This window comes from Meyerozyma guilliermondii, genomic scaffold, assembly GCF_000149425.1.
Source record: "Meyerozyma guilliermondii ATCC 6260 scaffold_2 genomic scaffold, whole genome shotgun sequence".
In the NCBI taxonomy this organism is placed as follows: domain Eukaryota; kingdom Fungi; phylum Ascomycota; class Pichiomycetes; order Serinales; family Debaryomycetaceae; genus Meyerozyma; species Meyerozyma guilliermondii.
The window spans coordinates 1,604,851-1,631,566 of NW_001809799.1; the positions used below are offsets into that span (position 1 = coordinate 1,604,851).

A 26,716-nucleotide genomic window follows, 5' to 3' on the forward strand; every position below is an offset into this window, starting at 1 on the left:
TGAGCATAATCGACGGTTAACATTAAAAAAATGTAACGTTGCTATTATATTGAGCATTTGCATTATTCTGAGAAAGTGCCAATACTGAACCTTACAATTTCCAGCTTAATTTTTTTTTTCAACTTAAACCCAGAAGATGAAAGTTACTGAACAAGGCTAATTGCATAAGCTTCAGTCCCCACCATTGGACCGTCAAAAAAAAGTTACGATCTATTCTTCTTGTTCATCTTCCTGACAATCTTCAGCATCTCGATTTCGTCATGTCAAAAACAACATGCTAACAGAAAGGACAACCTCCCTAAATTTCATATTCTATTCACATTCGAAAAGCACCATAAAGCATTGACCCACGTTTTTTACCCAAGCATTTACTTAATTTTCACTCGCAGCTAAATACGCTACGGCGATATTCTCAAAGACGCTCGGCGGCTAAATCTGTAAACCTCGGCGATTGCCGTCAGATGGCCAAAAATAGCAATTGTGAATAAACTGCCGTAAAATCATCACACACACAAAATATACACTGTGATTTTGGTACCCATAACCCATTCGCAATTGCACGTAACTTGCCCTGCGGTTATCTATTTATCTGCCGTCCCCATATTTTTTTTGCAATCGCATTCTGAGGCGCACATTGTTCAGCCTCGATTTATGAATCCATGCAGCTATGGATCAACTCGCTTCCTGGCGAGGTTCTCGACCGTATTCTAGCACGTTTGACAGTGGCAGAGGTGTTTGCTTTTGTTGATCCTATCACATTGCACCAAAACCCAGGTATAAGAAAAGCTGTCATCAATCGCGTAAACCATGCTCCATTGCTTGCCCATAATAGATTGCAACAAACCTACTTGGTGATGTACTTGCTTTCGCCAAACTTTCTCGCAAAACTGACCATGGAGCCTATGCATCTTGATAACTTGGAAATGCTTTGGATGATGGAATCCACATGGGGACTCAGGCTCTCCCACCCTGTAACCATGAGTTTTCACATTTGGAACTTACTTGCTGCTACCGATCTTCTCAATCACTTGAAGAGACTCGAAACCAGTAACCTTGAATACAACATCGAGATTGAATTCGATCCTTCTATCCTTCCTAAATTGAGCATGTTTTATCTCATCAATCAGATCGCCCGTTGCGCCGGTACGAAAATACGATCAATTCTGATCCTAAATTACGAAGGGGGCTTCACCTTCGATCCATCTATGATACCCAACCTCAATGCACTCTGGATAGAAAACAGCGACGTGAGTTTTGCTGGTCCATTCTCGCCGCTGCTCAAATGGTTATGTCTTCATCCAAACAAAAACGGTTATGCCCGCAATAGACCGGTGCACATAAATTGTTCGCTTCCCTGCAACGCTTCCTCGATCCTCCTAGGCAACTGTTTGATCGACTCTTCCTCGGACAAGTACCCATTTCCCCACCTGATTCGAACCTTGAGCTTGGAAAACATCAAAGACTTGACTCCGTCGCATTACCTGCGCCGATTGATGGAGGAAAACCAAAATTTGCGGTCTCTTACGATAGTCAATTCGATATCAACGATCGACTTGAAAACACTCGATTCTTTCGGGGTTTCCAACGTGCAAAAACCCAATTGGGATCTTGGCGGTACCTACTTGACGTCGCTTCAAATCAGCCGCAGTGCATTGAGAGACATAGTGTTGCCTGATACTCTACGTGAGTTGAATATATCCAATAATGGCATCGTGGACTTGCAACGCATAAATCTCCCGGAATCCTTGGTCTCATTAAAGGTATCAGACAACCCAATTGATTGGACTGGTGGGGTGTGGTTTCCGCCCCGGCTCAAATACCTTGACTTGGGGAATACTGGCATCAAATCGTTGAAACCATTCGTATTTCCCGACTCAGTGGAAATATTAATCTTGGCAGTTAACAAGATTGAGTCAATTGATGGAATAAAATTCCCAAGCAAACTTCGTCTCTTGGCCATTGGAATGAACAAAATAACACAGGTCGTTAACCCCATATTACCGCGCAACATTCATACTATCCACTTCACCGAAAACCATATTGGCAATTCATTTCGTTTACTCAACGATCAGGATGGAAATCCTCTCAACTTGAAAGTGCTCTTCATCAACCATAACCGTATAACGGACTTTTCTGCAATCAAGTATCCAAGAAGTGTGGAGATCCTTAACCTCGACAATAATAATATTTTAAGCCTCAGAAACGTTGAATTCTCACCTAATATTCAAGATCTCAGCTTCCGAGGATGTGACCTCTCATATATCCGCAATGTCACCTTTGCAGAGAATTCCAAGTTAATCACTTTTATCATGTCCATTAACGACCTCAAAACTATCGACCGAAATACCATCCAATTTCCTCCCTCCGTTCAACTTATCAACTTTGGCGGTTGCGCAATTGACTCGGTTGATCCAGAGACTTTTACACATTTGCATTCCCTTCGACACTTGTCGTTTGCTGGCAACAAGCTTAAGAGTTTAGTGTTGTCACTTCCTAGTTCGGTCCGAGAGTTGGACGTTTGTTGTAACAAGATCAGGCGACTACGATTGAACTTTCCTGCCAATTGTGATAGTTCTTTAGCGGCATTAAATATCTCTCAGAACAAACTCAGCAAGTTTTCTCCCTCGCTAATTGGTCATGGTGTTAACGGCGTCTATCACCAAAACTTGGTTGAGATTGATATCACTAACAACAAAGTTACAGACAATTATATGGCAGCTATACTTGATGACATGCCCAGATCTTTAGTAGCTTGCTTTGTTGGCTACACAGGGACCCAAGACAGTTACGGGTATGATATTGGGCAGAATATACTCGACCACCCTTTATGTCTTGGAAAGAGAATAGATGTCTCTCATTTATGAGTCTGACGACAGCATTGAGGCTTCGAGAAAGTAGTCGATTACGACAGTTTAATATATCCATTATGACACTGGTACGATAACATGACCTTACACCTACAAATACAAAGAATGTAGATCACATAAATAGTCCCATTCAGCCATTACTTAGGGCGAACGGGGTGGAGGCGATCACTATATTATTCCATTTGCAAAAGTGTTCCCGTAAGTCATTTTAAACTGAAAATAAACGAATATAATCAGGACAAACGAGAAGGCTATGCCATGGGTCTACGGCTATCAAATACAAACGATATCCTTATTGTTGGTACTTGGTAATAGATGCGACGAAGCATGTAAAAAATGCATGAAAATTGCATAGAAAAAATGCGACAGAGAAAGCCATGCAGGAAAAATGGTTCTAACTCTGAACACAAAGTGGACCGCATCGGAAGTTTATTTCGAACTGTCGGGACTGCAGATAAACGCGCAAACTCCGAGACCCGAAGACTGAGTGAAGACAAAGATAATCGAATAGCGAATAGCAACCGTATATAGCCGTATAATTAAAAGAGACAGAAACGTTACTATACACTAACACTCAAGTTTTTGGCTTACTTTAAGGAGCTATTCACCGTTTTCATATTCAACGAGTGCCCAGATGCAGTACGCCAACAGTCTAAATGTTGGGGTCTCAACTTTTCGCAGCTGTTGGATTGGGTGCATATAAAAGATATTTCTCTCCCTCTAATACAACTTGGTGCAATTGAACGGTTTCGTATAGATTAAACACATAATTCAACCATAGTTGTTTATAATGAGACCAGAAATTGAACAGGAACTTTCTCATACCCTCTTAACTGAGTTGTTGGCATACCAGTTTGCCTCACCAGTTAGATGGATTGAGACCCAAGATGTGTTTTTACAACAACACAACACTGAAAGAGTAGTGGAGATTGGTCCATCGCCAACGTTGTCCGGTATGGCCTCCAGAACCATCAAGGCCAAATATGAATCGTATGATGCTGCTTTGTCGTTGCAACGTCAAGTGTTATGTTATGCCAAGGATCCTAAGGAAATTTACTACACTCCAGATCCAGCAGAGGCCGCTCCCGCCGCTGAAGAGCCCGCGGCTACCGAGGCTGCTCCAGCTGCTACTCCAGCTGCTGCCCCAGCTGCTGCACCTGCCGCAGCAGCACCTGCTCCATCTGGACCCGCTGCGTCTATTCCTGATGAACCAGTCAAGGCCGGTTTGTTGTTGCACGTTTTGGTTGCCCAGAAATTGAAGAAGCCATTGGATGCTATTCCTATGTCGAAGCCAATCAAGGATTTGGTCAATGGTAAGTCCACCGTGCAGAATGAAATTTTGGGAGATTTGGGTAAAGAATTCGGATCTACTCCTGAAAAGCCAGAAGACACTCCTTTGGAAGAGTTGGCAGACCAATTCCAAGACACTTTCTCTGGTCAATTGGGTAAGACTTCTACTTCTTTGATCGGTAGACTTATCTCTTCCAAGATGCCTGGTGGATTTTCTATCACCATTGCTAGAAAGTATTTGGATACCAGATTCGGTTTTGGTCCAGGTAGACAAGACGCTGTCTTGTTACACGCCTTGACCCAAGAGCCAGCCAGTAGATTGGGATCTGAGGCTGACGCCAAGCAGTTTTTGGACACCGTTGCTACCAAGTATGCTTCTATCGCCGGTATTTCGTTGTCGTCTGCCGAATCTAGTAGCGGTGGAGGTGCTGGAGGTGCTGTGGTCGATAGTGCTGCTTTGGAAGCATTGACTGCCGAAAACAGAACTTTGGCCAAGCACCAATTGGAAGTGTTAGCCCGTTACTTGAAAGTCGACTTGCAGAAAGGAGAAAAGTCTTTTATCAAAGAGAAGGCAGCTGCCAATGTTTTACAACAAGAATTGGACTTGTGGGAGGCAGAGCACGGCGAGTATTATGCCACTGGTATTAAGCCCACTTTCTCGCCTTTGAAGTCCAGAACTTATGATTCGTACTGGAATTGGGCCCGTCAAGATGTGTTGTCGATGTACTTTGACATCATCTTTGGCAAATTGACAGAAGTTGACAGGGAAACCATTAACCAATGTATCCAAATCATGAACAGATCTAATCCTACTTTGGTCAAGTTCATGCAATACCACATTGATCATGTTCCAGAGTACAAGGGAGAGACTTACCAATTGGCAAAGAAGTTGGGTCAACAATTAATCGACAACTGTCAGCAAGTGCTTCAAGTCGACCCAGCTTTCAAGGATGTTGGCAGAATCACTGGTCCAAAGACCACCGTTGACGCCAAGGGTAATATCACTTACTCTGAAGTTGAGAAAGAGTCGGTTCGTAAGTTTGAACAATACGTTTACGAGATGGCCCAAGGTGGTAAGATGACCAAGATTTCTCAGCCAACAATCCAAGAAGATTTGGCTAGAGTCTACAAGGCAATCACCGTTCAACAATCTTTGTCTAAGGGCACCAAGCTCGAAGTGCAAAAATTGTATGAGCAATTGATTGATTTTGTTGAGAAATCAGACGAGATTGAGGTGTCTCGTTCAACCAAGGCTTTCTTGCCTACGGGAGCAAACACTCCTACTGAGGAAGACGAGTTGTCCACCACTTCTGCTTCAGACGATGACGAGATTGCTTCCTTGCCAGACAAGACATCGATTTTGCAACCAGTTTCATCGACCATTCCACCACAGACTATCCCATTCTTGAACTTGCAACGTAAAAACTCCAGTGGTAATTGGGAATACGATGCAAGAAACTCAGCTCTTTACTTGGATGGACTCGAGAGCGGTGCCGTCAACGGTTTGACTTTCAAGGACAAATACGTCTTGCTTACAGGTGCCGGTGCTGGTTCAATTGGTGCAGAGATTTTGCAAGGTTTGATCAGTGGAGGTGCCAAGGTCATTGTTACTACCTCTCGTTTCTCTAAGAAGGTGACTGAGTACTACCAAGCCATGTACTCTAGATACGGTTCCACCGGTTCGACTTTGATTGTTGTTCCATTCAATCAAGGTTCCAAACAAGATGTGGAAGCATTGGTGAACTACATCTACGATGACCCCAAGAAGGGTGGTTTAGGATGGGACTTGGACACCATCATTCCTTTTGCTGCTATCCCAGAAAATGGCAATGGATTGGATAACATTGACTCCAAGTCTGAGCTTGCTCACAGAATCATGTTGACCAACTTGTTGAGAATGCTTGGTGCTGTCAAGTCCAAGAAGACCACTGACACCAGACCTGCTCAATGTATCTTACCACTTTCTCCTAACCATGGTACTTTTGGATTCGATGGTTTGTACTCGGAGTCCAAGATTTCCTTGGAGACTTTGTTCAACAGATGGCATTCGGAGGACTGGGGTATGAAATTGACCGTCTGCGGTGCCATTATCGGATGGACCAGAGGAACAGGTTTGATGAGTGCCAACAACATGATTGCCGAAGGTATCGAGAAATTGGGTGTTAGAACATTCAGTCAAAAAGAGATGGCTTTCAACATCTTGGGTTTGATGACTCCTCAAATGGTCAAGTTGTGCCAAGAGAGTCCCGTTATGGCAGACTTGAACGGTGGCTTGCAATTCCTTGACAACTTGAAGGAATTGACCACCAAGTTGAGAACTGATGTTATGGAGTCGGCTGATGTACGCAGAGCTGTCTCTATCGAATCTTCGATTGAGCAAAAGGTTGTCAATGGTGACGATGTCGATGCCAATTATACCGCAGTTGAGGTGCAACCAAGAGCCAACATGAAGTTTGAGTTCCCTGGATTGAAATCTTACGAAGAAATCAAGGAAGTTTCGCCAAATCTTGAGGGAATGTTAGACTTGGAAAGTACCATTGTTGTCACTGGTTTTGCTGAAGTGGGACCATGGGGTAATGCCAGAACAAGATGGGAAATGGAAGCTAATGGTGAATTCTCTTTGGAAGGTGCCATTGAAATGGCTTGGATCATGGGCTTGATCAAGTACCACAATGGTAACTTGAAGGGTAAACCTTACTCTGGATGGGTTGACGCCAAGACTCAACAACCTGTTGAAGACAAGGATATTAAGGCCAAGTACGAGGAGCAAATTTTGGAGCACTCTGGTATCCGTCTTGTCGAACCAGAATTGTTTGGTGGATACGATCCAAAGAAGAAGAAGTTCATTCAAGAAGTGGTGATTCAGCACGATTTGGAAGAATTTGAAGCTTCCAAAGAAACTGCTGAACAATACAAGCTCCAGCATGGTGATAAGTGTGAGATCTTTGAAATTGATGGCTCTGGTGAGTACACCGTCAAGATCTTGAAGGGTGCTACTTTGTACATTCCTAAGGCTTTGAGATTTGACAGACTTGTTGCTGGTCAAATTCCTACTGGATGGGATGCTCGCCACTACGGTATCCCCGAAGATACCATCAACCAAGTTGATCCAATTACTTTGTACGTATTGGTCTCTACAGTTGAAGCTTTGTTATCGGCTGGTATCACCGACCCTTACGAGTTCTACAAGTATGTCCATGTTTCAGAAGTTGGTAACTGTTCTGGTTCTGGTATGGGTGGTCAATCTGCCATGAGAGGAATGTTCAAAGACAGATATGCCGATAAAGAAATTCAAAACGATATCTTGCAGGAATCTTTCATCAACACCATGGCTGCTTGGGTTAATATGTTGTTGTTGTCTTCTTCAGGTCCTATCAAGACTCCCGTCGGTGCATGTGCCACTGCTGTGGAGTCTGTTGATGTAGGAATGGAGACCATCTTGAGCGGTAAAGCTAAGGTTTGTATTGTTGGTGGATACGATGACTTCCAAGAGGAAGGTTCTTATGAGTTCGCCAACATGAATGCCACATCTAACGCTGTGACTGAGTTTGAACACGGAAGAACTCCAAAGGAAATGTCAAGACCTACGACTACCACAAGATCAGGTTTCATGGAATCGCAAGGTTCTGGTATCCAGATTATTATGACAGCTGATTTGGCTCTCAAGATGGGTGTTCCAATCCATGCCGTTATTGCCATGACTGCAACTGCTACTGATAAAATTGGACGTTCTGTTCCTGCTCCAGGTAAGGGTATTTTGACCACTGCTCGTGAGCACCATGGTAACTTGAAATACCCATCTGCTATGTTGAACATCAAGTACAGATCCAGACAGTTGAAGAAGAGATTGCAAGAGATCAAGAAGTGGGAAGAAGGAGAAATCGACTTTTTGTCTGAGGAGGCTGAATTGGCCAAGGAGGAATACGGTGATCAATTCTCTCTTGAAGAGTTCATGAGAGAACGTACTGAGGAAATCCACCGTGAAGCCAAGCGTCAAACTTCCAACGCTAAGCAACAATGGGGTAACAACTTCTACAAGTCGGACCCTAGAATTGCTCCATTGAGAGGTGCCTTGGCAGCATTTGACTTGACTATTGACGATATTGGTGTTTGCTCTTTCCATGGTACTTCTACCGTGGCCAATGACAAGAACGAGTCTGCCACCATCAATGAAATGATGAGACACTTGGGAAGAAGCGAGGGTAACCCAGTGTTTGGTGTCTTCCAGAAGTACTTGACTGGTCACCCTAAGGGAGCAGCAGGAGCTTGGATGTTGAATGGTGCCATTCAAATTTTGAACTCTGGTCTTGTGCCAGGTAACCGTAACGCTGATAACGTTGATAAGGTCCTTGAGCAATTCGAGTATGTGTTGTATCCATCTAGATCCATTCAGACTGATGGAATCAAGGCCGTTTCGGTTACCTCCTTCGGTTTCGGTCAAAAGGGTGCTCAAGCTGTTGTTGTCAACTCAGACTACTTGTATGCCTCGTTGGACAAACGTACTTACGAAGCTTATGCAACTAAGGTGACTGCTCGTAACAAGAGAACCTACAGATACATGCACAATGCCATCACCAGAAACACCATGTTTGTTGCAAAGGACAAGCCTCCATACAGTGACGAATTGGAACAGCCAGTCTACTTGGACCCATTGGCTCGTCTCGATAGCTCAAAGAAGGAGTTGGTTTTCACCCAGAAATCGGTTCAAAGTGACAAGACATATGTGAGTGCTGTTGCAAACTCAACCGCCAACGCTTTGTCGAGCTTGAACAAGTCTTCAAAGGGCGTCGGTGTGGATGTGGAGTTGATTTCAGCTCTCAACTTGGAAAACTCTACTTTTGTTGAGAGAAACTTCACTGCTGGTGAAGTTGAATATTGCTCCAAAGCCGCCTGCCCACAAGCTTCGTACACTGGAACTTGGTCTGCCAAAGAGGCTACTTTTAAGGCCCTTGGTGTCTCATCGCAAGGTGGAGGTGCTGCCTTGAAGGATATCGAGATCACTCGTGATGCTAAAGGTGCTCCTCAGGTGGTTCTTCATGGATCAGCGCTTGAAGCTGCCAAGAAGGCTGGCGTGAAGGGTGTTAGTGTTTCCATCTCTCACGATGATTTCCAAGCTACTGCAGTGGCACTTAGCGAGTTCTAGTTGTGGTCGTTAGATTACATGATTATTAGCTATTAATTTACAGTTTGTGTTCATTACCTCATTCATTAGCATTCAATTACTTTCCCCTTTTTATAATCAAGCTCGATTCCTCTCAAACTGTGTTGAAGATTTTAGAGCTATAGCCAAAAATTAGCAAAAATAAATCTCATATTTATCTCATATTTCATAGCAAGCTTCCTGAACATATTCGCTTCAATAAAATCTAACCGCGTGATATGATATATTACCCCACGTTTGGTTGATCTTGCGCCTTCATCGTATCATTTTTGTCAGAAACAAAGTCGGGCCGATAGCAGAGTGGCGAGTTCACAAATTGTCTCAATGCCTCGTCGATTCGTTGTCTGGTAAGTTCAGAATACAAATCTTTAATATGCCCGCGACCTTTCCCAAGATACTTCTTGTCGGACCATGACTCGAACAATCTCGCTAAAGTTGTTATTGTATAACGATGAAAAGTACGATAATTTTCCAACACGATCACGGTCTTGTTTTCATCGTCAAACATCTCGCCCTTGTCTTCAAGATATTGATAAAGAATCCTGCGAGTTGATAAGTAATATCGGTCACGAACTGACTTCTGCCAAATGTAGTTCTTTATGATTTTGTATTCATCCATGAGGTCCGGGATGCAACGTGCGTTAAGAACTATCGGAGCTTTCTTCGGAATTCTATTGACCCTCTTGCGTTTGGGCCCATTGCTCAGCTTCGTTATACTTGTTTCTTGAGATACTTCACTAATAGCATGCTTTGCTGAAGAAGGTTCAAATTGATTGCTTTCTTCTTCCGAGCTCAAGTGGTACAGCAGTGTTTCCAGCAGGAACAGTTGTGGTGGAGAAATTGATTCCCTTCTCCTTTGATTTTCCGGATTTGGGGCATTATGATGATTCAGCAAAAGCTGGAGTATGCTTTGCATTCCCATCTTTAGTTCGAAGTAGTCAGCTATCATTTCATCAAATTTCGATTCCAATCTCGATATCAATCCCAGTTCCAGTCTCGCCTCCAACTTCGATTCCATCCTGCTCAAGGCCAACTTCATACTACTCACATCGTTTCGGATATTGTTCTCTTTGACGTTTACCCGACTGAGGAGTAGCGCTTGTCTTTGCCTTTGCTCAGCTATAAGTGCTAGGAATGTGTTCGACATTTTCGTCAACACTTCATCGCCTTCGAACGCGACGGGATCTACTGAGGGCCTATCCGAGTGGTCTGTCATCACTCAAATATTGTATTTAATTCTTTTTAAACACTAACGAAATATGTGGGAATATTTGCCGCACTGGCTGCAAATATTTGGTAAGGTGTGGAAAAAGGAATCCAAACCAGAAACGTCATTAATCAAGCTGCTAAGATAACGTCCCGCCGTATGCGTTCATAAACGGAGATGACTTTGAATTACACGAGGATGTTACAGATGAATCAAAACATATTCAAATTGATCCTGAATGCCAAAGGGGGTAATTTAGATGCAATTTGAGTTTCTCAATAAATCCCTCAGCATCTCATTTAACAGATATAAATATGCGCTTATATGATTGTGGAGCTTCAAGAATTAAACTATTAAGCTTTTAGTAGCTAATCCTTACGAACCCCAGCTTTTATTGTACAAACTTTAATAGTATTCGATTATGTCAGAATCACTGGGGTTTCAATTTAGGCTGCACTGCCTGTGTGTGCGCGCACCAGGGATTATCAACAATCGGCACTCGATCTTAGCAGAAGCAAGAGATCTGTCCTATAGTCGACATGTCTAACGAGGACTTAGCGAGCCGAAATCCAGAACCGGAGAATGACGTGGGACCTGAATTGAGCTCACATCGACATAACGGTGAAGGTGATTACTCTGAATCTCTGAACCGAGATGGATCTGCCGGTGAACAACCGACACAAGTGGCTCCTAATTCGGACCCTGAAGTATCCAACGGCACTCAGACTGTGACCGATGATGCAATTGAGGGGAAATCAGAAGCAGGACTCGAGCCTAGCGAAGTCCAAGTTGAGCATGATGAAGTTTCACCGGCGGGTGAAGAAGGCACTCCAACAGTTGAAGTCAGCTCGCCGCAGATAAACGTCGACGATGTGGATGCGGACGACACGGCCGATGTGACAGCCGAGTCACACAACGAGCCCGCTACGGGTCACGGTACCAGCCATTCCAGACGACATTCAACCCTCTCACTTAGCTCTACTGCCACGGTGGATAATCTGCACATCTTCAAGAATGCGTTTGATTATATCATGAACAGCAAGGAAGTCAAGAAAGATGAAGCGTTCAAAGCCACTATGCAGAAAGCTATGGATTCTTTGAACGATCCACATTCGAGAGATCCTCACATAATCTTCGATGCACTTCAAGCAGCGTGTAAAACACCTAATAACACTATGAAAGCGAAAGCTTTAGACCTTTTCTCAAAGCTATTTGACTATACCGTGTTTGAAGATGCTAAAGATAAGGTACAGCTCACTGATGCATCGGTGGATGTCATTTCGTCGTGTTTTGATGGAGAAGGCACCGACCCAGAAGTCGAACTTCAAGTTGTTCGATCTTTAATGAACAGCGTTCTCCTCATGCCTTGTCATGGTGCTGCTTTGTTAAAAGCGGTTCGTCAGATCTACAACGTGTTCATCTTTTCGTTGACTCCTCGTAATCAAGCTGTGGCTCAGGGAATTCTCACACAGGTGATTAGCTCCATATTTCGAAGAATCAGCGACACCACATTAAAATCGAAAAAGATAGGCAGCAGCACCAATTTCACGTCACCCAAAGACAGCAAAGATGAATTTGATGTTCCAAATGGTGAAGATGAGCCATCAATGACAGGCATGTGAAGCCGGTTCAGAAATTGACCCTAGAGAATCTTGGAGCCGACTCAATAATAGCGCGCTAGACAGCGAAAGGGTCCAGGAGGCGAACCAAGCCCTGGAAGGAGACGAGGACCTATTTGGTAAAGGACGCTTTCTTGATTTTTCGCTCCATGTGTAAACTCTCAGTCAAGCCTATTGATTCTGAAACGACAATTGACATGAAATCACACTCAGTGAGGTCCAAGCTTCTATCATAACACATAGTCCACACTATCCTCAAAGAGCATATTGAGATTTTTCTCAGCAAAGATGTGGTCATTCTTTCCTCGAATTCTAGTGAGCAGACCCGTTTGATCAACGCCGTTAGGCAGTACTTATGCTTGACATTATCGCGCAATGCTGCCTCTCCATTGGCACCTGTTTTCGAATTATCGTTGGAAATCTTCTGGCTCATCATATCGAACTTACGTTCCGAGTTCAAGCAAGAAATTCCTGTTTTCTGGGATGAAATTTATCTTCCTGTTGCTGAAATGAGAACCTCGACAGCGCACCAAAAGCGCTACCTACTTTCAATAATAGAGCGGTTGTGTAATGACTCCCGCTGTATTATCGAATTTTACTTGAATTACGATTGTGACAGTACAATGCCTAGTATATGTGAGAAGATTGTCGATCTTTTGACGAAGCTCTCCTTGAGTAGGATCGAGGTAACTCCCCAACAAAGAGCAGCTTTCTATGATAATCGAAGAAAGGGTATCTCTGTTTACGACATTAGCAAGATCGCCAATCTTACCAGCTCCACTAAGAGCTCAAAACCTCCAGAACCAGATGTATACAACATGTATCCCCTCGAGTTTGCATTGAAGATAAGTGCGTTAAGTTGTAACGTTGCCCTTTTGAGGTCATTATACTCATGGGCTCAGAAAGGAATTACTTTCAAGGAAGAAGCTACTCGGAGCAGTCATGATACTACTGCTCCCACACCACTTCTTGACTCGAGCAAGTCAACTGCCTTCAACTCTCGCAATGCATCCTTCGTTAATGGCTCAGCGTTGGAGATCAGTGACGTTGACGATCCTGAACAATTCGAGAATCTGAAACAAAGAAAGAAAGCATTTTTGGAAGGTGTGAAGCTTTTCAATCAAAAGGCCAAGAAAGGTATTGAGCATTTCTTGCAACATCATTTCATTCCTTCAGATTCACCGAAAGATATTGCCCAAGTTTTTGTTGGAAACTGAAGGTACTTGACAAGGCTGTAATTGGAGAATACATGGGAGAAGGAAACCCGAGCAAAACGTTGCAGTCATGCATGCCTTCGTTGATCAAATGGACTTTGCCGACACCGATTTCGTGCAAGCTATGAGAACATTCTTACAATCATTCAGACTTTCGGTGAGTCCCAGAAGATCGACAGATACATGTTAAAATTTGCAGAACGATATGTTCAAGGCAACCCTTCCGTCTTTGCCAACGCAGAAACGGCGTATGTCCTTTCTTATTCTGTCATTTTGCTCAACACCGATTTGCATTCGCTTCAAATTAAGAATAGGATGACGGTGGAAAGTTTCATCAAGAACAATTCGGGAATTGACAATGATCAGGATTTACCAAGAGAGTTTTTGGAAGATATCTACCGTGAAGTGCAAGAGAATGAGATTGTGCTTGTGTCGGAGCAATATGCTGCGTTGCTTGCTGGTGATATTCAAGTACAACATTCTGGAGGATTGGGGCTCTTCGGTGGCAGAGATTTGAACAAAGAAGCCTACTCACATGCCTCTAAGGAGATGGCTACCAAGACTGAAAAACTAGTCAGGGATTTGGGAAAGAAGCTGAAAGCTGAAGTTTCAAAGGGCGTATTTTATGCTGCATCCAATGTCTATCATGTAAAGTCCATTTTTGACACCATATGGATGTCAATTTTGGCAGGATTGACGCAAATATTCAAAGAGTACGACGACAGTGAAATCTCACGAGTTTGCCTCGAAGGAATCAGACTTTCAATCAAAATCAGTTGCATGTTTGATCTCGATTATGCTCGGAAATCGTTTCTTGGTGCTCTAGTTCAATTTGAGAATTTACACAGCTACGAAGAGATGAAAGAAAAGAATGTGGACGCAATTTACATGATGTTGGATTTGGCGGTAAGCGAAGGAAACTACATGAAGTCAGCATGGATGCAAGTGTTGACTTCTGTATCTCAACTCGAGAGGTTACAGTTGATTGCACAAGGAATTGATCAGAACTCGATCCCTGATGTGTCCACTGCCAAAATGGTCAACAGAACTTCGACTGAGAGTAATCAGTCAGCAGCAACAAGCTTTTTCAGTCTGTTTACCTCACATCCTACTGCATCACAGACTGCTTCCAACAAGTTTCATAACCAAAGGCTCACCCCACATATATCTCAACTCCTTACAAAGACAGAACTCGAGGTTGCAGTTGACAAGGTTTTCACAAATAGTTCCAATCTAAGTGGAGAAGCTATTGCTGAATTCGTCAAAGCATTATCTGACGTATCTTCTGAGGAAATTGACTCTTCTGGTCAAAGCAGTAACCCAAGAATGTTTTCGTTACAAAAGATAGTTGATATCTGTTACTATAACATGGGTCGTATTCGTCTTGAATGGTCGCAACTTTGGGCTATCATTGGAGAGATTTTCAACCGGGTTGGTTGTCATAGTAATCCGGCTATTGTTTTCTTCGCTTTGGATTCTTTGAGGCAGTTGTCGATGAGATTCTTTGAGATTGAAGAATTGTCGCATTTCAAGTTTCAAAAAGAATTTTTGAAACCCTTTGAACATATCGTTCGTCACAATGAGTCTTTGGAAGTCAAGGATATGGTATTGGAGTGTATCAACAATATGATCCTTGCAAGATCAACTAAAATCAAATCTGGATGGAAGACAATTTTTGGTACCTTGAGTGTCACTGCTAAAGAGAACAAAGAAACTTTGGTTAATAAGAGCTTCAAAATGGCCAATTGGATCAATAAAGAATACATTGATACTGTTCGTCAGCAGGAGTCTTTTGCTGATTTGGTAGTTTGTTTCACCGAGTTGGCCAAGAATGAAAGGTTTCAACGCATCAGTTTGCTCTCTTTAGATGTTTTGCGAAAGTTGATAAAAGAAATTCCTGGTTACACTAATACGGATGCTAATGATGTGATTTCAGATAAGAATGACAATCTCGTGAAATTGTGGTTCCCAATTCTTTTTGGCTTTTATGATATAACCATGACTGGTGAGGAGTTGGAAGTCCGGTCTCGAGCACTAAACGCTTTGTTTGATATCTTGCTCGAATATGGTGAGCATTTTGAGAACAATTTCTGGGACCTTGTCTGTCGTCAACTTTTGTTCCCAATATTTGGTGTATTGAGCAACCATTGGGAGTTGAACAATATCGACGACAACGATAAATTGTCGGTTTGGCTTTCAACTACATTAATCCAAGCATTGCGCAATATGGTCACAGTGTTCACCCACTATTTTGACGCATTAAATCGCATGTTGGATGAGTATTTGAACTTATTCATCTCCTGTATCTGTCAAGAAAATGATACCATTGCCAGGATTGGAAGATCGTGCTTACATTCGTTGTTAATCGAAAATGCATCGAAGTTTGATCAAGATCAATGGAATTTGGTAACCAAAGCAATTCATGATTTATACGACTTGACCACGGCGAAAGAATTATTCACTGCTGATCCAATGCATTCAGTCAAGGAGCACCCTTCAATTGACGATAAGGCATATTCCTATATGGCAGACGAGGTGGAGACCGATGATACAGAATCATTAAAGCCTGCTCCTGAAAACCATATCAATGACACTGAAGCCAGGCTCCAACGTTCGCGCGATAAGTCTTCGATTGTGGTCAAGTGTGTGCTTCAATTATTGATGATCGAGACATTGTCAGAGCTTTTCAAAAACGACGATTTCTACGAGGCAGTTCCATATACCAATTTGCTTCAAATGGCTGGGTATTTGAGGTTCAGCTACGACTTTGCTAAAAGGTTTAACGATGACTACGAGTTGCGGGTGCGTATATGGAATGCCGGAGTTATCGAAAGACTCCCCAATTTACTCAAACAAGAATCGTCGTCAGCGGCAGTTTTCATTAATATCATGTTGCAAATGTACTGCGACGATGACAAAACAGACAATGCTGCTAAAGCTATAATAATGAAGCAAATCATTCCGTTATGCAACAACATCATTGACCGTTTCACCGAGTTTGATGAAACCAACCAACAGCGCAACATCACCACCTGGAAGCCAGTAATTATTGAGATTTATCAAGGCTACATTGAATTGGATGAAGAAGACTTTGTCAAGTATTCTCCCGAGATGTACCAGCTAACACTACAATTATTTACCAAAAGCATATCGACAGATCTTCGAGGAGCAATTCGAACATTTCTCACAAGAATTGGCGATACATTCGTTAAGACGAGCTAAAAATATATGTCTCCATTATCTTACCTGTGGCTGTAGTATACCAGTTACTCACGCGCTCCCACCGAGCATGCCCACAATTACGCAAGCCAAAGTTGGGGAAGTTACACAAAGGCGCAAGTGTGTCGACATTCAGTCAGCAAAATTTTCAAGACTGAGACAGAGAGTAAATCGATTGAGAGACATGTCTTTCGAAAATAAGGTAAGTAGACATTTATATGATGTCTAAAGTGGATTATTCATTTCTCATAGACCTCGATATGTTAATATGGTGTGATAGAGATCGTCATTGCCTCAATTGAAGATTCGTCATTCATCTTGTGACCTTTAATAAAGCAACAATAAAAGCTGCTAAAAAGCTCCTCATGAGGAATTGGCAGCACAGGATCATTACACCACCTGAATTGAGCTATGTTACTAACTCAGAACTTGTACCACTTGTTGGGGAACGATGTTGAGGACGACTCAACACCTATTCTTGCAACCAAGGAGGTCGTGAAAAACACCACTTCATCGAAGAAGGCTGATGTACCACCACCTTCTGCCGACCCAGCCAAGGCTAAGAAGAAGTCCAAGGCTACCGGTAACGAAGCCGCATTGAAGAACAAGGCTAACAACAAGGAAGTCAGTGCTCCATCTTCCACCCCATCCAAGCACTACAAAAAACCATTTGACCGTCACTCTAGATCCGGAAAGTCCGATTCCGGAAAGAAGATCAAGCAAAGCTGGGGCCAAAAGAGTGCTGCAGACTTGGAAGTCGAAGCCGAGGCTGAAGGTGCCGCCGATGCCGTTGCTGGTTTAGAAGAAGACGCCGAGTCCGCCGAGCCAGTTGACAACACTCCCAAGAAATCTTTGGCAGACTACATTGCCGAGTTGGAATTGAAGCAAAAGGAATTGGATGGAGCCAAGAAGGTCAGACAAGCCAACCAAGGTGCCGAATCCAAGTGGACCAGTGCTGAAAAAATTGAGAAGGCCGAACAAGGATACGTTGAACCTTCAGTTGTCAAGAAGGCCAAGGCTAAGGCTCCTAAGGAGAAGAAGTTTTTGGAAATTGACGCCAAGTTTGCTGACTCCGAGCCTGCTCCAAGAGGTGACTTTGGTGGCAGAGGTAGAGGAGGAAGAGACGGAAACAGAGGTGGAAACAGGGGCAGAGGTGCTCCTAGAGGCAGAGGTGGAAACAGAGGAGGTGCCCGTGAGGGTGCTGGCTCTGCTAAGCCAACTGTTGACGACAAGAACTTTCCTTCTTTGTAAAGGACAAAGTTAGATGGCCACCATCGTAATCGTAGCTCTGATACTTACGCAATAAGACACAACAAATGATCTCTGTAGACGAAGTGAGGAAGATGAAGAATTAAAGAAAGATAAGAGAACAAATGTGAACGAAAATGAGCAAGTAGTGAACAAGTACAGTGGACAAAATGCAACAAGAAAGTGAATGTGCCTGGTAGGTTATATGCTATCTATGTAAAAGTATACTTATATACAAATGTGACTTGAATACGGTCACAAGATCTTGTCCTTCATACTGTACGATCAACGATAAAATTGTGGGGTCGAATATTTTGGCACCTCCAGCCATTGAGATCGTAGCGTCCACCATAGACTTGGTCCTGGCCACTTCTACTGCAAGCGGTACACCATCTTCAAAACCTACAGCTCCAACAAGCGTATTAGTCTGTTGGTCAATTAGGCAAAGAATTTGAATCTTACTATGATCCTGCTCAGGAAGAAACAGTTTAATGGATTCTACAAGTACACTTAAAGTGCTATCAGGAAGCTTTGGTGCTACTTCCTCCGGCATCAATGATGCAACCACAGCTCAATGCGTTGTAAGACCAAGCACTGTGCCCTAAATAGTGAACTCACCTAATCGCACTTATTATCAAGTCGCACAATTAGCCTAACTTTTCGCACTGCAACTCTAACTGACGACCGCAATGCCACTTGAAACTCGCACACTCAACTTGGCCGCCGCGGGAACGAATCTGGGAGTGTGGGGCCCAAGCCTCATATCCATGACCGGGTCCGTCTGCAGGAAAACCTAAATTTGGTCACGAAATGCTGGCTAACAACTATACTCTTTTGCCTATTCATCATTGTAGACCAAAGCATCCACCACTAACAAAGTAACCAGTGACCTTTATTATTTTATTATGTGCGCTGACCCGCTTTTCGCGTCCCAGTTAGGATAATATTGCCCCACTATGTCGTACCCTGGCAAGCATGGGGGGCATAACACCCATGCACCACACCTGAGTCACGGTGTTTGTTCTGATAGCCACGCGCTGGTTGGGTTCAAATATAACTTGCTTCAATTTAGCCACAAAAACCATCTTTTTCTCGAAAAAAATCGGCAGTTCTTACCGTTTCATACCAAGAACTATTCTGTGACCCTAAGAAACTACTCTCGCTTGTCGATACCTAATATCGTTGATTGTTTGTAACCTGCAGACAAGCTGAAATATCCAAACTGAAATATTAAAAAGAGTGGTTTATTCTTGTTTCACATTTTCAATTGAACGAATTTTAAAGATATCTCGCGTTTTTCAATTATTTTCTGCGTGTTATAACATTCACCGGTCGACCTCAACTGTCAGGATCGAATTTTGGTGAAATTTAACGATCCATTGTTCGGAACAATAACCGTTGCACACAGGTGATAAGAACCGTCGTGTCTCCACACCAACGTTTTATCCAATACGAAGTGCTCCTCCATTCAATCGCTATGTCAAGTCCTCCAAATCGCAATATCCTATCGACTTCTTCTCCAGAAGGCATTCAAGTCGCTTCCAAAATTACTCCTACTCGGCTTGCGAATCTCTTGATACGCCATGGTCCGTTGCCCATTAGACACATAACGGCCCAGTTATCCATTGAGGTGCCTGGCTTCGAATTGCTCTCGTTGTCGAAACAGAGAAGGCTCATAATGGCCGCCATGGAACAGAAGGACCCAACTAATGATGTCGTATTTGAGAAAATTGGTTGGGGACAATGGGCTGTGCGTCATGACGGATCAGACTATATTGTCACGGAAGGGACCGAAGGAGCCGGTGCTGCTCCAGGTAATCCTGCTGGTCCGGAAAAACCACCACTCAGCGTTCAAGACTTGCGTAACCAAACGGGCTTGAAATTAGGCTGGACAAAAAAGCAACTGCTTCGCAGAAAGAGTATCACCAATGCCAAAAGTAACTTGCATAATGTGCGAGTTCCTAACGAAAACATAATGGAATCGTCAGCCATAGCCTCGGACTCCGAGGACGATGACCCTATGGATGGTGTTGAGGATGAAAGTGAAAGCTCCAGCGAGAGTGACAATGAACTCTTCGTTTTCGATAACGATTACGACGCCAAGTTTAAACGGTCACCACCCATCAAGTTTGCTGATAGGGTTCCTCTCAAGGTAACTTCACCACCTCCTGGAGCTGCCAGCCGGCGCAAGTCGTCGTCGGCTGCGGTACACAAGTATCGTCATCCTATATTCAATCGTTCCAGGCTCAATTCGCTTGACAATCTCGACAATTATATTTTGTCCTCGGGCAAGAACTCGACAACCTCATTCAATTCTCCACCACCACTTTCTGCATCACCAATCAACTCACTCGGTCTGAGTTTTGCTCACCACACCATTAACACATCTCCTGAAAGCATTGAAGCTGCCATGTCGGCGGCTGGAAGAAGAAAGTCCTCATTCAATGAATCTCACATACGAAGTACCCTTTCTTCATCATTGCCAAAACCTCTGCATCCTCCAGAGGTAGCTAGAAAGCAGCCTTACGAACACAGTTCTCTTTCTCATTCTACTTCGCTCATATCACCTGTTGCTAACCATGGCGGTCATCATGGAGACGAATCAGATACTGATGAAGAGGACTGGGCTACCATCGGCGCAGAGTCATTACGAAAACCCAATGGGAGTCTGAAGAAACCACAGTCCGAGGAACGAGCTGCGGCCATTGCATTAGTAGATCTTATGTCAGTGTAACACCAGTAAAATACATATTTATCGAAGATGTGACTTCAGAGTACATCTGCTACGTTGCTTGCTAGTTGCTTATAGCTTGATAGTTGCACCTTACCACCAGCAGTGATCGCAACCGCTGAGTTCCTGTACAGTTAATTTTTCCTGTTTCGGTCTAATTTACATCAAACGCGCTGAAAAAACGCCTGTCAAACTTCATCTCATTATCAGTAAAGGATAGCTCAATTATAGCCACGGTCAATCATGTCAACGACCTCGACTGTTCTTCCAGCTATTCAGCTCAATGTGAACTACGAAGACATAAAACTGTCGATTCGTGACTTCTTGACCCATTTTAAAGGTTCCAGTGAAGAAGTCCAAACTGATATCAGCGATGAAATTGAGTACAACGGACCAAAATACTTGGGTCTTTTGCAACGAATTGCAAACAGAGAGCTCTCAACTCTTTATATCGACCTTGAGGATTTGAAAAACTATCATGAAAACCAGTTCTTTGCTGGACCTAATTCTCAAACTCAAAGCTCCACCAGCCCTAATTCACTTATTGGTCATATCATTAAAAATTGTTATAGATACGTGGAACTCTTCAGCAGCGTGGTTGATGAATTGATGCCAGAGCCTACGAAAGACATTTCTTACAAAGATGATGTGCTTGATGTGATCTTACACCAAAGAAAGCTCCGCAATTTGAGATTGCAACAAGATAATAATGAAGAATATAATAGCTTGCGAGATGGATTCGACTCCAACAATGGCGAAGGAGTCCGTCAAGATAACCAACCTGCCGACAATATCTTTCCATCCAAGCTCATTCGTCGATACTGCTTATACTTTAAGCCCACCTCAGATTTTAGTAACTCAAAAGCATTGGCTGTTAGAGACGTCAAAGGCAGCTATGTGGGACAGCTTATTACTGTGCGTGGTATAGTGACGAGAGTTTCAGACGTGAAGCCTTCGGTTCTTGTCAATGCTTATACTTGTGACAAGTGTGGTTTTGAAATTTTTCAAGAGGTATCCTCAAGAGTGTTTACACCTTTATCTGAATGCAATTCGCCCGTTTGTAAGGCAAACAACACAAAGGGCCAATTGTTCATGTCTACTAGAGCATCAAAGTTCTCATCTTTCCAGGAGGTAAAAATTCAAGAATTGGCAAATCAAGTCCCAGTGGGACATATCCCCAGAACCCTTACAGTCCACGTTAACGGTGACTTGGTTAGGACGATGAACCCTGGAGATGTGGTGGATATAGCGGGGATTTTCATGCCTGCACCATATACTGGGTTCCGTGCCCTCAAGGCTGGTTTACTTACTGAGACGTATTTGGAAGCCCAATATGTCAAGCAGCACAAAAAGCAATATGAATCACTTGAATTGACAGAAGAAATCAAGTTAAAAGTTCAAAAATTACACGATGAAGGCGGCATCTACCACCGTTTGGCTCTGTCGATTGCTCCAGAAATTTATGGGCATCTCGATGTCAAGAAGATTCTACTTTTACTATTATGTGGTGGTGTGACCAAGGAAATTGGTGATGGATTAAAAATCCGTGGTGACATCAACGTTTGTCTTATGGGTGATCCCGGTGTGGCCAAGTCCCAATTATTGCGTGCTATAGGAAAGATTGCTCCAAGATCCGTCTACACCACTGGTAGAGGATCTTCTGGTGTTGGTTTGACCGCAGCCGTTATGAGAGACCCCATCACCGACGAGATGGTTTTGGAAGGTGGTGCTTTGGTTTTGGCAGACAGTGGAGTTTGTTGTATCGATGAATTTGATAAGATGGAAGAATCAGATAGAACTGCGATTCATGAGGTTATGGAGCAGCAAACCATATCGATCTCAAAAGCCGGTATCAACACCACTTTAAATGCCAGAACATCAATTCTTGCTGCCGCCAATCCTTTGTATGGAAGATACAACCCCAAATTATCACCACATGAAAACATCAATCTTCCAGCTGCATTATTATCAAGATTTGATATAATGTACTTGATGTTAGATCAGCCTACGAGAGACTCTGATGAACGACTCGCCCAGCACGTTGCCTACGTTCATATGCATAACAAACAACCTGAAAGCGAAATCGTCCCATTGGACTCTGCTACCATCCGTCAGTACATTTCCTTGGCTCGCACTTACAGACCAGTCGTTCCCAAAGAAGTTGGAGATTATATTGGCAATTCCTACATCAGTATGCGTAAAGAGTCCAAGAGAAACGAAGGTTCGGTCAAAAAGTTCTCGCATATCACACCAAGAACCGTGTTGGGTATTTTAAGAATGGCTCAGGCGCTTGCAAGAATCAGATTTGATAACACTGTTACGATTGAAGATGTCGAGGAGGCTTTAAGATTGATGCAAGTTTCGAAATCGTCGTTGTATGTTGACGATGATGGACCACCTGAAGACACATCGTACCTTACAACAATCTTCCAATTGATCAGGAATATTTCCATAAGAGAAGGACGTTCGTTGCCAATGGACGACCTTAAAAACCGAGTTCTTGGACGTTCGTTTACCGCGGACCAGTTCCAGGAATGTATAAAATTGTATGAGGACGCGAATGTGTGGCAGGTGAACGACAATGGTGCAACTTTGTTCTTTATTAGCACAGATAGCGACCTGGAGATGTCTGACTAGCGGTTGAGCCTTTAATTCTATGTGTATTAGTATAAATCTGTCGGTATGCAAGTCACGTGCGCGCACAACCAATTAGGTAGTCATAACCCCGGCTTATCAGGCTTCTAATTGTATTTATTTATGGAGTTGCCTCGCGCGAACAGCGCTATGAGAATTAGGCGACCGCCCGAACAGACCAGAGAAGAAAATGTGCTGGCTGTGCCTACCCAAAGTGAAGAAGTTGGGGAGAAGAAATCAAGAACCATGGCTGAAAAATGTAGGGATCTGATAAACTATTCCTCGCTTCTTCTCGAAAATAAAGGGCCTGTAGCACGAGATCATGTATGTATGTTCTATGGCGTGCAATTGCAAATACTAACGGTAGATGGCTAACGAAAGAACGTTTCTCGCATGGACTCGAACGGCAATTGGCTTCTTAACATTTGGTGTTGCATTTCATCAATTTTATCGACTCGATATGAAATCGGTATCAGTAACGTTCACAGACGGAAGCACTCATGTAATTGACGATAATAAGGTCTCGGTAATGCTGAGACTAGGCGCCCCGCTTGGACCTCTTTGCATCTTTTTGGGCTTAGTGACAGCTTGCTTAGGTCTTACTCGATACTTTCAGATCCAAATGCTGTTGCAAAAAGACTTCTATCCAGCGTCTCGGATTGCAGTTGTGGTAATATTGTCAGTACTAGTGGCGATTGTCATAGTTCTACTAGTGCTTTGCATAGAGCTCGCAGTCTAGTATTGACAAAATTACAGGGCTATAAAGGCAGAAAATGGAACATTAACGAAGAACTACTGGAGCCTGAAAGAGAAAAGCAAGCACAGTGTTCTACTGCCTTTAACTTTGATAATCTTTTTACTTCTTCTAGCTTATCGTGCTTATGTAATCGGACTATGGTGCTAATTCACAACGCACTTCGACATCCAACAACAACACAACCATGAGTGATTACTCGTCGCAAACTGTAGCCAGCTTGAAGGAGGTTTTGAAATCTCGTGGATTGGCTGTTGATGGTAAGAAAGCTGACTTGGTTCAGCGATTGACCGAACATGACGCTCAGAATGGCGGTGAAAATTCCACGGCTGGTGATAATGAAGCAACCAAACCTGAAGAAGAACTCAAAGAAGAAGATGTAGCGGATGAAGCTGCTGCTGAGCCTGCTAAGGAGAACACTGCTATCGAGGAAGAGGAACAAAAGGAGAGCAAACCCGAGAAAAAAGTCTTGTCACCAGAAGAGAGGAAGAAATTAGCAGTGGAATTGTTACAAAAAAAGATCAAACGAGCTGAAAAATTCGGTGACGAAGCAGCAGCCGAAGCTTCTCGAAATGACTTGGCTAGAATAGAGAAGTTTGGCGTGGAGGCTGGCACCGCCGTGTCGCGTGAAATTGGACTTGGAGACAGAAGTTTGTCTGACAGTATAAAGTTCAACAAGAAGCACTCCCAGAAGAAGGGATTCAAGAACAGAAACAAAAAGAACAAGAAAGGAGGAAAGTAGTCCTTTGTATCTATTGTAATATATGTACAAAGTCGAGGAAGCGTGCGGATGACGAACATCGAGGGACCAAGTACCTTTTATTGATTAATGCAAACTGTCGTGTAATTTCAACTCAAGTTGAAAACCGAAAGCCACCAATTTCACGAAATAGTTATTAGGCTCATATTTATACCATAAGTATTGCCATATTAAAGTTTAACGATGAGAATGCACCTATAGAAGTTAATGTACAGCGAAGTTTTCTAGCTAGCCCACAGCACTACTCGGAGTCAACTTCATACTCATCGACAACCGTTTCTTTGGTTACTAGCCCATTGTTGTTCTTGATCCAGATGAAGTATAGCAAAGCTACCGATCCGTAAACCTCAAGCAAAAGCGACCAGACCATAGACTTGTAGATTTTGGAATCAAGCGCTGCATACTCCATTAGACGAACGAGTTCACCTGAATTTTCTATCCTACCATCTTGTCCAAAGGAGAAATTCAAACTTGACTTTCGTAAAAGTCCCACCACTAACACAATGGAAGTCATAGTGAACACAAATATAGGCATGACAAATATAACCAAGATGGACATCTTAAAACATTTGGATGTTTTCGAAGAGGCGATCTCACGCTCTCCGACATCATTTCCATTGCCGGGAAAGTTAGCAATTAGTTTTTGGGTTTTGAAATAGTGGCTCAAAGATACTATGAGCCATACTATTGGAAATACTCCATTAAGAAGCAGCAAAATCTCAGGAATGAGCTTGAAAGAACCACCCTCCATAGGTCCCATTGCAAGCTCAGCAAATTGTACCTTGTCATACTGTATGATTCCGGAGGCACGGAATACGAAATTCAATGTGAGAGCCACCAAATTACCAACGAACAACACCTTGGCTAACCTCCATGAGCTATATGGGATCTTGTTATAGCTGCTTGAGCCCTTTCCAATGCTGTATATCACACCATAGCCCATGGCAAATAATAAAATGCAAAAGTTAATATAGATATTAAAACATGCATCAGCCCATAATAATAAGCCATCGAAAAATGCAAGAAGTTTGTGCTCCGATGGAGAATAGTGATTACTCACAAAGAAGAAGAACCACCGGACAATCAACAATACTTGGAGTGGAATCAACACCCGAAAAATGATTCCTTTTGAGATTAAGGATACCGAGTTCAAGTTCTGAAAGTTGCTTCCCACTTTAAACCGAAGAATATAGTATATCAAGTATGCCACGAGAGCCAGACCCACCAAAATACCATAGATCAACTGCTTGTAGACAACCCAACCAGCAAAGTCCAACAATCCATGGGAGTTCACAGAATTGATAACAACCTTCAAATTGGAAAGTCCGCTATTTTCTGGAACGGCAATGAGGGCACAGTAGATTCCTGATTCGGGAACATCAAATATTATGTCGACATGTTCATGAGCTTTACCATCTCTTGGGTCTGCCACCATATAGTCATTGAGGAGACGAGATTGGTCAATCTTAGGCGCATCTTTCTTGGTTTCGAGTTTGAAAGTGGTAGTCTTATCATCAATGAGCTTTTCATATGGCGGTTTTTCTCCTTCAAATACGTAATCCAAAGTGAAGTTGTCTGTATCTGAAGCACGCATTATCAAGATGGGGATCTTTATCTTTTCAATCTCAGAAGTAGAATCGATTTTATCAATGTAGAGATGCATTGTTGCAGTACCAGAAGTGTCTTTACTGATGAGCCTGCAAGCTTCGTGATTGTCAAGAGTCAAGTCTGACATTAAATATGACTGAAGCATGAATGCACCATCAGAACTGACACTAGCCAATGCTCCGAATGCACATAGTAGGAATATAAGGATGTTCATGGTTACAGAAATAATCGCCCCTTGTTTGGATGTCTGGTGGTGCGAAATTGCGAATGATGCAGTGTATGTTGAAGATATAAGTCAACGATAACGTAATGTCAAGTGTAGGTATGAAGTCAATGGCTATAGTTTAGATACTACAAGATAGAGAAATTACAGGCACCCCATTTAGAGACAACACTACAAAATG

General features: G+C 43.0%; 13 protein-coding genes across 13 annotated transcripts; 10 read left to right on the forward strand and 3 right to left on the reverse strand. All coding sequences in view use genetic code 12, as the record gives it.

Annotated features, from left to right (window-relative positions):
* Window positions 1–659: 659 nt before the first annotated feature.
* PGUG_02104 (uncharacterized protein) lies at window positions 660–2,864 on the forward strand (the record flags this gene model as incomplete). Its single annotated transcript, XM_001486383.1, has 1 exon — window positions 660–2,864. One exon carries the CDS (start codon window positions 660–662, stop codon window positions 2,862–2,864), a length of 2,205 nt encoding a protein of 734 aa, XP_001486433.2.
* Window positions 2,865–3,657: 793 nt separating this feature from the next.
* FAS2 (trifunctional fatty acid synthase subunit) lies at window positions 3,658–9,300 on the forward strand (the record flags this gene model as incomplete). The annotated part of the gene is made up of 1 exon (XM_001486384.1): window positions 3,658–9,300. One exon carries the CDS (start codon window positions 3,658–3,660, stop codon window positions 9,298–9,300), a length of 5,643 nt encoding a protein of 1,880 aa, XP_001486434.1.
* Window positions 9,301–9,544: 244 nt separating this feature from the next.
* Window positions 9,545–10,534, reverse strand: PGUG_02106 (uncharacterized protein; the record flags this gene model as incomplete). Its single annotated transcript, XM_001486385.1, has 1 exon — window positions 9,545–10,534. One exon carries the CDS (start codon window positions 10,532–10,534, stop codon window positions 9,545–9,547), a length of 990 nt encoding a protein of 329 aa, XP_001486435.2.
* A 530-nt stretch (window positions 10,535–11,064) lies between these two features.
* PGUG_02107 (uncharacterized protein) lies at window positions 11,065–12,147 on the forward strand (the record flags this gene model as incomplete). Its single annotated transcript, XM_001486386.1, has 1 exon — window positions 11,065–12,147. One exon carries the CDS (start codon window positions 11,065–11,067, stop codon window positions 12,145–12,147), a length of 1,083 nt encoding a protein of 360 aa, XP_001486436.2.
* A 506-nt stretch (window positions 12,148–12,653) lies between these two features.
* PGUG_02108 (uncharacterized protein) lies at window positions 12,654–13,361 on the forward strand (the record flags this gene model as incomplete). The annotated part of the gene is made up of 1 exon (XM_001486387.1): window positions 12,654–13,361. The coding sequence occupies one exon, from the start codon at window positions 12,654–12,656 to the stop codon at window positions 13,359–13,361; it is 708 nt and encodes a 235-aa protein (XP_001486437.2).
* A 180-nt stretch (window positions 13,362–13,541) lies between these two features.
* On the forward strand, window positions 13,542–16,580 carry PGUG_02109 (uncharacterized protein; the record flags this gene model as incomplete). The annotated part of the gene is made up of 1 exon (XM_001486388.1): window positions 13,542–16,580. One exon carries the CDS (start codon window positions 13,542–13,544, stop codon window positions 16,578–16,580), a length of 3,039 nt encoding a protein of 1,012 aa, XP_001486438.2.
* Window positions 16,581–16,988: 408 nt separating this feature from the next.
* PGUG_02110 (uncharacterized protein) lies at window positions 16,989–17,828 on the forward strand (the record flags this gene model as incomplete). Its single annotated transcript, XM_001486389.1, has 1 exon — window positions 16,989–17,828. The coding sequence occupies one exon, from the start codon at window positions 16,989–16,991 to the stop codon at window positions 17,826–17,828; it is 840 nt and encodes a 279-aa protein (XP_001486439.1).
* A 1,474-nt stretch (window positions 17,829–19,302) lies between these two features.
* STB3 (Stb3p) lies at window positions 19,303–20,559 on the forward strand (the record flags this gene model as incomplete). Its single annotated transcript, XM_001486390.1, has 1 exon — window positions 19,303–20,559. One exon carries the CDS (start codon window positions 19,303–19,305, stop codon window positions 20,557–20,559), a length of 1,257 nt encoding a protein of 418 aa, XP_001486440.2.
* Window positions 20,560–20,799: 240 nt separating this feature from the next.
* On the forward strand, window positions 20,800–23,193 carry CDC47 (DNA replication licensing factor MCM7; the record flags this gene model as incomplete). Its single annotated transcript, XM_001486391.1, has 1 exon — window positions 20,800–23,193. One exon carries the CDS (start codon window positions 20,800–20,802, stop codon window positions 23,191–23,193), a length of 2,394 nt encoding a protein of 797 aa, XP_001486441.2.
* A 364-nt stretch (window positions 23,194–23,557) lies between these two features.
* Window positions 23,558–23,929, forward strand: PGUG_02113 (uncharacterized protein; the record flags this gene model as incomplete). The annotated part of the gene is made up of 1 exon (XM_001486392.1): window positions 23,558–23,929. One exon carries the CDS (start codon window positions 23,558–23,560, stop codon window positions 23,927–23,929), a length of 372 nt encoding a protein of 123 aa, XP_001486442.2.
* Window positions 23,930–24,131: 202 nt separating this feature from the next.
* On the forward strand, window positions 24,132–24,686 carry PGUG_02114 (uncharacterized protein; the record flags this gene model as incomplete). Its single annotated transcript, XM_001486393.1, has 1 exon — window positions 24,132–24,686. One exon carries the CDS (start codon window positions 24,132–24,134, stop codon window positions 24,684–24,686), a length of 555 nt encoding a protein of 184 aa, XP_001486443.1.
* On the reverse strand, window positions 24,248–24,745 carry PGUG_02115 (uncharacterized protein; the record flags this gene model as incomplete). The annotated part of the gene is made up of 1 exon (XM_001486394.1): window positions 24,248–24,745. The coding sequence occupies one exon, from the start codon at window positions 24,743–24,745 to the stop codon at window positions 24,248–24,250; it is 498 nt and encodes a 165-aa protein (XP_001486444.2).
* A 200-nt stretch (window positions 24,746–24,945) lies between these two features.
* On the reverse strand, window positions 24,946–26,526 carry PGUG_02116 (uncharacterized protein; the record flags this gene model as incomplete). Its single annotated transcript, XM_001486395.1, has 1 exon — window positions 24,946–26,526. One exon carries the CDS (start codon window positions 26,524–26,526, stop codon window positions 24,946–24,948), a length of 1,581 nt encoding a protein of 526 aa, XP_001486445.2.
* Between the last annotated feature and the right edge of the window lie 190 nt (window positions 26,527–26,716).